Raw genomic sequence first — 11,235 nt, forward strand, 5'->3', positions numbered from 1 at the left:
CTCAAGCTCACTTTGGTAAAAGCGTGTGCGGTCACAGCTGGCAGCTTGGCTAAAATCAACTCGAGCAAGCTCAATGAGTTGGCATTTTTTTTCAACTTTTGATAACTTTGTATATATGTTTATACAGTTCTCAAATGATAAACTAATTACCAATTAAGAGTGTGCATGTTTCAGTTTAAGTCGAATCTGGATTCAAACCAAACCAAAAATCGAAAGTTCAGTTTTTGAGTTTTTAAAAACAATTCATTTTTGGTTTCGGTTTTACCATATAGGCTTATAATGAATTTAAACTTAAAACTTTAGCCCTAAATCTATTTGTTAAATAATGATTAAACGATTATTATACATTTTGGTTAAAATATATGGGTTACACACGATTTATTAAATTCTTATAAATTACTTGATAATCAAAATAAAAAATGAAAATACAAAAATTCAGATCAGGTTCTTCGGTTTTAATTGCAACAAAACAGAAACCGAACACAAAATCCAGTTTTTTTGAACACACAATTTATGCACACCCACCAACATACAAGAAGAGGAAACAAGGATGTGTTTGGAAACTTATACGAGGCAAATGAGCGAGATAACTTATACTGTAGAATGTAAATTTATACGAGCAGCTACTAAAAGCTATATCTGATAACTTTTTGCAAGCTAATTACCGAACAAGTTGCAAGCTACAAGTTATATGTTTACCCTATGCTGAAGCAGTTGAGCCATATCAGTTATCAGGTAATCACGAAATTTGCACTTCCCCCGTACGCCTGTATATAAAGATATTAACAGTTACAGAAAGTATTGACTCACAAAAACATGCTAATAGCATCTAATGGTGTCATGTTTGGCCAGTGTACCATGTATGGATGTTTAAGGATATAGACACGATAAATGTTGGTTGTATGGTCACGAGAAAACTGTAGTCGTACATGTGGAATGTTTTTCCAGCTTTCACCAAGAGCCGGTTTAAGACTACCTCCTTCTCCACTAACCATATGATTTGTAATCTTAAAAGCACATATTAATGTCATATTATTATTACAACAAACCAAGGTTAAACCTACTAATAAGATCGAATAAAAAATAAGGTTGCTCACCACCACAGCAATGTTGTGTCTGTCTGCTAACTTCTTCAGCAAATATCCAACAGAAACCATCAATGCGTGTCCTACAATTTATGATTTTTTCCTTACCAAATTAAGCAGCCATCATCAGATTGCATGAAACCAAAATAACCCACCCGCACCTGAAATAACCCGACCCAAAACAGAAGATTCGTTTTAGGTTTATTTAAAAACCAAGTTTTTAGTTTGGTTTTGGTTTTGCATACACCAAAACCTGAACCCACTGGAAATCGAACTGACATTAATAACCGAACCCATAAATCGAAAAACCGACTTTTGCCATTTAATTTATGAACAAAACTATTTATTTGTGAATGCTAAGTAGCGTATAAGAAATTAATAAATGGTGTGGCCCAAAAAACTTAGGTCCAAAATGTGTAATAATCAATTAAATTAATAACTAACAGAAAATGTTTAGACCCAAATTTTCATGCCCAAATTTAGCATTTTGGGCCATTTTTTTCGGCTCAAAAATTTCAAGCCCTGATGAAAAAACCGAACCGAACCCATTGTGAAAATCGGAAAGACCCAAAACCCAACGGTTCTTATGTTCAGTTTGACCCAAAATTCACCCATGCATGTATGTATGTAAATATACCTTGTGCACTGTTGCCCCCTAAAATAGGAGCAATAAGTGACGATACAGAATCTATTATTATCAACCGTACTTCGTATCCAACCTGCATTAGGATAAGTTTTAGTCACAAAATGACATCAACAAAAATAAAATATACAAAAAATGGTGATAATGAAAAATAAATAAATAAATAAAGAGAGGAAGAAGGAATTATCTTTTCAGTCAACAAACCTGAGATTCTAACTTCGACTTTAGCTGATGAAGAACATCAATAAGGGTATAAATGTCAAAAACAGCATGGCATTCTATGTTCCTCATTGCTTGTTGAACAATTGCATTAACCTACAACACAATATTATTATTATTATTTCTAGTTTATTACTTCATGTTGTATTTTTAACAAAAATTTACCTGATTTTCAACTGAACCAGATACGCGAGTAATTATTTGCTTAACGCGTGTAGGCAAAAACGAGTTACCCGAGTCAAGAAAAACCACACCACCCGACTTCATAGCCACATTTGATGCAACTTGAAAGCAAATCTTGAGCCAATTTAACAACTCAGAATAAAAATCAACAATAAATAAAATCAAATATATGTAATGCAAATATGCAATTAATTGATTAGATTCTAACTTGTGTTTTTCCAGAAGATGATGGGCCCACTAACTCGGTTACGTATCCCTCACGCAATCCACCTTGGAGTAACACATCAAAGCTGGTGGTTTAGTGTATGCAGTCAATAACTCGTGTTGACCGTGTTCTAAATTTCTTATGATAACATATACAAAAATGAGTTAATAAAAACTTAATAGTTAAATACCTATTGCATCCTGTTGATATATAATATTTGTTTTGTTCTCTGTCTTCTAATAATACTAGACCGTTGATCCATGGTTGATGGTAAGTTTCTATTATTGATAAGAGTTGGTTGATACCCTGTTGTAACATTGAACAAAATATAATATAAAAACCATTATATTAAATAAAATGTAAGGTGAATGATTAAATACTAACCTGTTTTAGTTTATCTGAATTTGGGAGTTGTTCTGCTGAAACTACTAACATATGCACATCATGAACTAAAAAATCTTCAACTATGGGAAGAAAAAAAAAAGCAGTTGCTAGTTACTATATAAAAACAAGAATCCGAAGGCTGGTGTTAGTGAGCCGAGCTGCTCGTGTCAAGATCTGCTCGATAAAAGCTTGAATCAAGTGGAGTTTAAACGAACTCGAGCCTTAGATAAAGCTGGTTTGGTAAACAAGCCTAAACCGAAGCTTCACTTATCAAGGTTGAGTAGGCTTGCAAGCGTCAAGCCTAATCGAGCTCATAATTTATGTAAGTATTATTGAATGTATTGATATAAATATTATCTATATGTTATGATAAAAATAACTAACCCTGGACCCTACTAGTAGCTTTTGCTATGAGTGGGATTTTACCGGGTATGTTTTTTTGTTAATAATAAATAAAACTAAATATACATATTATGTCATGTATGAATATTAGAATAATAAATATTGCAAAAACAGTTATAAATGTATATAAATTAACTAATAAGTAACAGACAAGCCGAGGTATGGGTTATGAACTTATAATCTATAATCTGATGATCAAGTCGATTCTATGATTATAAGTTCATTTCTTACTAGACCAGACCGGAATAGGGTTATATACATTCTCATTGTGAAAAGGGGTCATCTGAACGTATCTAAATAGATACTATGTTTACATATGGATCCCTACGCTCTTAATGGAGCTCGAAACAAACTTCAGCTAGTTTAAACAAGCCGAGCTCAAGCTTATACAAGCTCGGACTTGGATCGTTTACACTTTAAACTAATAAGCAAGTTAGGCTCGAGCTAATTTAAGCAAGCCGAACTCCGGTTAAAATAAGCTTGAGTTCAGCTTGGCTTCTTTACACTCTTAAATAAATAAACAAGCCGAACTCAAGCTCGCAATCAAGTTTAAAAATAACTCGAGCGAGTCTAAACAAGCTGATCTCAAGCTTATACAAGCTCGGACTCGGCTTGTTTACACTCGAGCTCGTAATCAAGTTCAAAACGAACTCGAGCTAGTCTAAACAAGCTGAACTCAAGCTTATACAAGCTTGCAGTCAGCTCGTTCACACTCGAGCTCATAATCAAGTTCAAAACGAACTCGAGCTAGTTTGAACAAGCAGAGCTCAAGCTTATACAAGCTCGTTTACACTCGAGCTCGTAATCAAGTTCAAAACGAACTTAAGCTAGTCTAAACAAGCCGAGCTCAAGCTAATACAAGCTCGAACTCAGCTCGTTTACACTTTTTAAATTAATAAACTAACCAAGCTCGAGCTAATTTAAACAAGCCGAACTCCAGCTAAAATAAGCTCGAGTTCAGCTAAGCTCATTTACACTCTTAAATAAATAAACAATCCAAACTCGAGCTCGTAATGGAGCTCGAAACAAACTCAGGCTAGTCTAAACAAGCCGAGCTCAAGCTTCTACAAGCTCGAGTTCAGCTCAAGCCAAAAATAACCAGTCGGTTCAATTCATCAACGATTTAATACCGATTAAACCGAATACTACACCGAGCAACGGTAATTGATAAACTAGTGATGTTTATATCGAGAATTTAATTATTGCGATCATGTAAATAAACGCAAAATGAACGGTTATCAAATTAGGGTTAAGTGATGTGCAGAGATGAAGTAAAAGTATATAAAAGAATGAATGGTTTAGAGATAGATTAATATTACCGGAGAAAATGGCGTGTGATGCAAGGAATTGAATGAAATTGGCGTCGATTGTAGAGCACGCCCATGTCATCTTCGTTTGAATGGTTAATCGATGTTTTAAAAACTTTTATTAAGGGCATCTTTGCTTCAGTTTTTTGTTTCCTTGTTTTTGGAGGGGTAAAATGTTCAAAATGTCCCCCTAAAAAGTAAAAAAGCTTTAATTTGGAGATTTTGAAGGGGTATTTTGGACATTTTACCCCTCCAAAAGCAAAAAAGCAAAAAGAAAAAGCTTAGCCAAACACCCCCTGACTAGTATGAACGAAACATATAAAAGTTTATTGTTGTTCTAGTTTATTTTATTTGTAAAAGCATTTACACGGGTTATAACATCTCTTTATACTAGAAATAGAAAGACTAAACTATGGTTTCCGTCCTTGTGTTTATTCAAATTTGTGGTTTTAGTCTAATAGTTTCAAAATTGCGGTTTTCATCCCTATGGTTTCATTTCACCTGCAATTAAACCCGAATTTATTAACTCCGTTAAGTTTGGTTGTTAAACCCATCTGCCTACCCTTCACGTGAGGGGCAGTTTCACCTAAGATAGATTAATATTACTGGAAAAAATAATGGGATTTTATTAATCGTAATTAGTACTTATACTTTAACGATTATCCAGTGATTTATGATCTTAACTTTCACATTTGTTGTTAATAGCAATCACGGTAGCATAATCATTAAAACTTTATACTGAATTTTCATTCAATTTATCTCACAATAATAATTAGCAAATCTAAGTATAATGATTATCTATGAACCTACTAATAAAACATTTATGGACAATGGTTAAGGGAAAATAAAAATTAAAAACTATTTACGTATATGTTTCGGGTATATGGTTTCGCCGTTTGGGGGTCTGGCTTTTTTTTTCCATCGCCAAGTACAACTTTTATTGGACCAATAGTTTAGTCTAGCAACCAAAGTGTTAGCCCAATGAAGAGCTTTACTGAGTAGAGGTGTACAAAACAATGGTAAACCGAACCGCTTTTGTCAAAGCCTGATCGAAACCGGTTTGACCCAAACCAGTTCGGTTTGTAAACCGGTTTAGAAGCAAGATAGGCCGGCCTGGTCCATGTCGGTTCAGTTCGGTTTAGAACCAATTTAACAAAAAAAAAATGGTTTGGTTTTAAAACCGATTTGGTTGTTCAAAAGGGGAACAGGAACTAAAACCGGCGGTTTGGGTCGGCTCATGAACCGGTGTAGGTGAAATCGGTTTTCTTATCTAACAGATTCGGGCCGGTTTGCCATGAACCGACTCAAACCGGTTTTGTTGTACACCTCTAGGGCGCGGTATGCTAGCAGGCCCATAACTCCAACACACATTTTTTGAGCAACCCGTACGTAAAAAACTTAATTAGAGGTGCGCAAACAGGATCGGTTTTATAAGTTGTTTGGATTGAGTCACGGAAGTTAAAACCAAATCGAGATAATGTCCGGTTTCAAAAGAAAAACCAAACCAGAACAGGTCCGAATTGAAGCAGCAGTACAATACTCAATGTATTGTATAACTAGTTTTCCTCAAACCAGAACGAAATCAATCAAAAGACTGATGCTCAAACAAAATTATTTAATAACATGACGCTACAACATGACGCTACAACATGACATAACCATATCATCAGATGAAATCACATAACATAATACGTCATAATAACACGAATAATTAAAAAAAACTACAAAAAAATTTATTTATGGTATATCTCGTTTCAATGTTAAGTGAAATTTTGTCAAAGATAATGAGTTAAATCGCCCAAATATATATATTTTTAAACCGTATAAATATTATGTGAATTAGTTAATCCAACCTTCCATTGGTAACCTTTGCAAAATTCCACCAATTCTATATAACTCATCAACCATAAATGTATCTAAATCATTTTATCAAATCCTAAAAAAGTAAAAGAAAATCATTTTGTATCATGCGATTGCTTTCAATGGAACGTTTTCTTCGTCCGACTTGTGTAACGAAGGTAACGGTTTCTCAGGTTTGCTTTTTAAGAAACCTCTTGCATATAGCGACCCAAACACAATAACCTACAACAAAATATGTTAAGTAAAAAATACATTATTATTTATTACTTAAATATTATAATTAAAATATATATATTAAAAAAATAATAGTACTTACGGCTCCAATGCATTGTTCCACACTAAGGGGGTGAGCAAACCACACACACGACAACAAAATGCTCACAAGCTGCACCATACAATATTTAATTTTTAAATAATTAATAAACTAAAAATAATAATAATAAGTTCAATATACTTGTCTAGTGGTCATTATGGTGGCAAACGTAAGAGCACCGAATGTGCGAATTGTGTACGATATGAAGAACTGACTGGCTGTTGCAACCTGCAAATAAACAGATAAGATTAAAGCTTGAGTTTTTGAGCACAGCTTAGTTTCAGTATGGATTTTGTTTCAATTTTAGGTTCACCATTTGGCCAAATTTCTGGGCCGAAAAAATTGACCCAAAAAGCATATGGCCTAAATCTTTTCATTAACTACTGATTAATTTATTAAAATATATTTGGGCTAAAATATTTGAGTTACACTATTTATTAAATCTTATAAATTACTTAGCATCCAATATTAAAAGGATGAAAATCCATAAATTCGGTTGTTTTGGGTTTAATTACAAGCGAAACCAAACCAAAAATTCAGTTTTCCCAAATATATAACCAAATTTTTATTAGAACTTGACGAATAATAATCAAATAACCAGGAATATGTAGGTGATTTTATATTTAACTCAATAGAACATTTAACTTAACAAAATTTATGAATTCAAAAAAGTAAAGACTTACAGTTGAAAGTAATGCAATGTCAAAGAAACAATCTTTGTGTCGCGAAACAAAATCAATCGCCATGAGAAGATTGCCCTGCAAAATTAAACCTAACAAGAACAAAAAGAATCAAACACAATAGTGGATCACTGGATTGAATAACACAATCCAATGTATAAATTTATAAGTTTTTACATTTACAACTTTAAAGTGGAGAAGTTAGTTTCAAGTTGAACTCTTATAATACTTACCAGTCAAGCTAAGAATGCAAGAACAGAGAGTGGTGTAGAAAACTTGATTGTAGATTCCCATATCATATCCTTTAAATAATTTATCTTGAAAAGTGCTTGTAAATCCATCAAACCTGAAATTAAAATAAAAGAAAACTGGAATTAATCTTAATGTAACTTAGGGGGGTGTTAGGATGTCTGTTTATGCTAATTAGTAATTACAGCGATTAGAAGTTGACTGTTTTAAAAAGCTGACTATGAATCAGATTTTCTGATTGTTTTATTTCAGAATAAACATAATTGGAAAATCAAGTGAAAAAGGTAGCAATAATTAGTAGTGTAAATGAGCCAAGCTCCTCGTGATCTACTTCAGATCTACTCGCTACAAGCTCAAAAACAAGCCGAGCTTAAACAAGCTTGAGCTCCTAACTTTAAGCTTTTTCAATAGCTTCATTTATCAAGCTCAAATAGGATAGCAAGCCTAAACGAGCCAATTATGTATATAACCTTTATTTAATATATCAAATATATACATTTATATAATAACTATTGTTACATATAAAATTATGATAAAAATAAGTAAATCAAATATATAAATGTAAATAAAAATAATTATGTATATATTAGAATTATAATTGAAAAGTACATAAAAATGATTATAAATTAAAGTATAATGAACCAGCCAAGCTCAAGCTTAAAAACTACTCACGAACCGAGCTCGAGCTTTAGAAATAGAACTCAACAAGCTCTCACTCTTGTGAGTTAAGCAAGCCAAGCTCGAGATTGGCTTGTTTACATCCCAATACCACCTTAGAAAACATGCATCCAAACAACATAATTCTTTTTTCAAACATAAAAACTTGCTTTAATTTATATACTAGATCTGCATAAATACAATATGAAAGTTCATAAAAATACCCTAAATAACCAATCATCAAAGAAACGCCCCAAACCGTACTTTCCCGTTCTTTGCGGAAAGAACTCAACTCGCTTGCACCCTAAAAATTTCATAAGGAAAAAAAAAACAGTTCAACATTTAGTTTCAAAATGGAAAAGGTGTAATTACACCAGTTGTGGAAACATAAAGTGGAACATCTACCGGAAATAGAATAAATAACGAACATCCGAGAGTAACTAGTAAAGCCAAAAAATAATCTGGCCCTTTGTACTTCTTTTGCATAATCAAGGTTCCCCATATCTGCATAAAAAAAATATCTTAAAAAGTCAACTTATTTGAAAACTAACCTAAAAGACTAAAAATGATAAAATATACTAGTTAAATTTATAAACAATCTACTTTTAGAACATACCATTACGGGTATCATTTTGGCACACTTGGCTAGCGTTTGAACAGGAAAGCTAACGTATTTTAGAGCCTGAAAATAAAATAATAAGCAATTCTTTATAAGTATAAAAAACAAATAAATGTTCTTAACAATAACAGTTAAAATTGGAAATATAAAGCATATTAACCTCGTATTGACATGTTGTAGTTAGTATGTTAGATATTGATACAACACCATATTTGTAAATAGGAGCAACAGGATCCAATGGTTTTTTACTTGTCTGCAATAAAAATTGAACATAAAATAATCAAACATAATAAATTAACTACTAATATTTTCACCAACTAAAAAGGTGAAACATTAATCACCACATACCAATAAAAATACTCCAGACACTGCTGAGGTGGTTATACGGTTACAGAAAACAAGAAACAGTGAGTGTTTGAAGAATTCATGATTTGGCCCATAAGAAACCCTCATAATCTTCTCCTGCACATACAAATTGAAAAAAATAATAAATCAATCAACCAGAGCAATCTTGCAATCATCAAAAAATAAATAAAAATAAGCCCTTTGCAGTTAAATAGCACACAATTAAACAAATTAGAGAACTTTACACACATTCTATTACCTAAATTCAAATCATCAAAACAACCAAGTAGAAACGTAAATGAGCTGATCCGCTCGTGATATGCTCGAGATCAAATCATTATAAACGTGATTCAAGCCAAGCTTAAACAAGCTCGAGCTTAAAAAAAGCTTGTTTAGTAAATGAGCCTGAGCCCGAGCTTCACTTGTCAGCCTCAAGCCAGCTCGCGAGCCTAAACGAGCCTAATGTTTATCTAATTTCTGTCAAATCTTAGATATATATATATATGTATATGTATTCATAATAACCAACATTATAAATAGAAGTATATTAAAAAGTAGTAAAACAATTAATAAATAATAAACTAGTAGATCCCGCGCCAAGCTCGATCTTTAAAAATAAAGCTCTAAAACACACCGGGCTCGAGCTCAAGCTTGTAAAACTATTCACAAACCGAGCCCGAGCTTCTCTACATTCAAGTGTTCAAATTTTCAAAACCATCTATCAATTGCATCCAAACCCTAATAATCCTAAAATCTAACCAATCTCCACAAAATCATTCACATTTATGTTCCAATCAGCTCAAATTAACCTCCGTAAGCTCAATTAAATCATCACATCTATATTAATATCAATAACATAGCATACCTGTAACACACCGTAGATAACAAGAGTGGACATAATCCCAACAACGGCAATACTACCTTTCACCAGCTTATTATTCTCCTTCTTCGCATCTCCCGACGGCGCGTCACTCACACCGCCGTCCATCACCACAACCGGCCGCCGGAGAAGCTGCTGCTGTTATGTGTTTGGTAAACCCTACGATCAGTGATGACGTGGAACCGGCATCGGATGTTATGTAATGTGTTGTTTTTAGGGTTTCGGTGATTGTAATAATAATAATAATAATAATATGATCGGCGGTGTTTCCGGTGAGTTGTTTTTTTAATTTATTTTTTTGCTTTTTGGTCACCGGCGATTTGAAAAATGGTTTGTGGGAAAGTGAACAACTTTTTGTTAGTTGGTGTGTTGTAATATGATGGGAGTCACGCCTTACCGTCTGACTTACGTTTATTACTATTATTATTAGGAGAATGATTAAAAGCATAAAATATATCCGGTGCGCTTCTGGTCTAGTGATAGAAATGTCTGGATTTTTTAAGCGGTGATTCAAGTTTAATTCTCACTTGTTATTTATGATGAATTATGGTTAGTTCGAATCCTGAACTTACACGGGTTTTCGTCTCACTGTTAGTTACGTTGGATAGTTTTGCTCTTGTGGTATAATGACTGTCAGGTGGCAGTAAGTGGTATGGTTTCCCGGGAGAGCGCCCGGGCCAAACTCTGAAGCATGTGTGATTTCGGTTAAGACAACATAGTCTGGGTATAGTGGGGCAACGGTCTCTCCAAATTTAGGGAGTACGGTGACCTAACACACAAAAAAATCACGTTTAGAAAAAATTGCATATGGTGTTGACAAGTTTTATATTTGCTTTGTTTTTGTTTTATTGAAGGTTTGTGATGGTATTAGCACTCGTATATTCATTTTACGGGGAGTCTTTGTTGTTTAAACGGTTGTACCCGATTTCATTTAACGCAAAAAAATAAAATAAAGGAAAGTCCTTAGTTTCTCCTACTTTCCCTTCTTCTCCTTCCGCGCCATTTGCGCACTTTCGAATTTCTTCCAATTTGGAAGGAAACCAAGCCTTCCTTTTTTGCCTTTATTCTCTTCCAGTTCCCCTCTATTTTTCTTCTTTTAAGTAAATTCGAGTACATAAAACTTTTTCTTTCTCTCTCTTTTTTTCTATAAGTGAAACTCGAGAACAAAAGATGTCATTTTTTCCTTACGTGAAACTCGAAACAT

At 33.4% G+C, this 11,235-nt stretch overlaps 2 protein-coding genes across 2 annotated transcripts; both read right to left on the minus strand.

Annotated features, from left to right (window-relative positions):
* Positions 1 to 393: 393 nt before the first annotated feature.
* Positions 394 to 4,496, minus strand: LOC143542352 (DNA repair protein RAD51 homolog 4-like). The gene is made up of 10 exons (XM_077034957.1): positions 4,441 to 4,496; positions 2,720 to 2,799; positions 2,526 to 2,641; positions 2,339 to 2,420; positions 2,113 to 2,244; positions 1,933 to 2,043; positions 1,723 to 1,804; positions 1,098 to 1,168; positions 858 to 1,007; positions 394 to 767 (listed from the first exon to the last, which is right to left on the minus strand). The coding sequence occupies exons 2-10, from the start codon at positions 2,768 to 2,770 to the stop codon at positions 732 to 734; spliced, it is 831 nt and encodes a 276-aa protein (XP_076891072.1). The 5' UTR covers positions 2,771 to 2,799; positions 4,441 to 4,496; the 3' UTR covers positions 394 to 731.
* Positions 4,497 to 6,256: 1,760 nt separating this feature from the next.
* On the minus strand, positions 6,257 to 10,362 carry LOC143542353 (UDP-galactose/UDP-glucose transporter 5-like). The gene is made up of 11 exons (XM_077034958.1): positions 10,017 to 10,362; positions 9,155 to 9,268; positions 8,967 to 9,059; positions 8,804 to 8,869; positions 8,593 to 8,691; positions 8,412 to 8,491; positions 7,515 to 7,627; positions 7,285 to 7,373; positions 6,743 to 6,829; positions 6,605 to 6,673; positions 6,257 to 6,510 (listed from the first exon to the last, which is right to left on the minus strand). The coding sequence occupies exons 1-11, from the start codon at positions 10,137 to 10,139 to the stop codon at positions 6,394 to 6,396; spliced, it is 1,050 nt and encodes a 349-aa protein (XP_076891073.1). The 5' UTR covers positions 10,140 to 10,362; the 3' UTR covers positions 6,257 to 6,393.
* Between the last annotated feature and the right edge of the window lie 873 nt (positions 10,363 to 11,235).

Source organism: Bidens hawaiensis, unplaced genomic scaffold (genome assembly GCF_021521415.1).
Source record: "Bidens hawaiensis isolate Kalapana, Puna unplaced genomic scaffold, B.hawaiensis_p1.1 tig00012834_1, whole genome shotgun sequence".
Lineage (NCBI taxonomy): Eukaryota > Viridiplantae > Streptophyta > Magnoliopsida > Asterales > Asteraceae > Bidens > Bidens hawaiensis.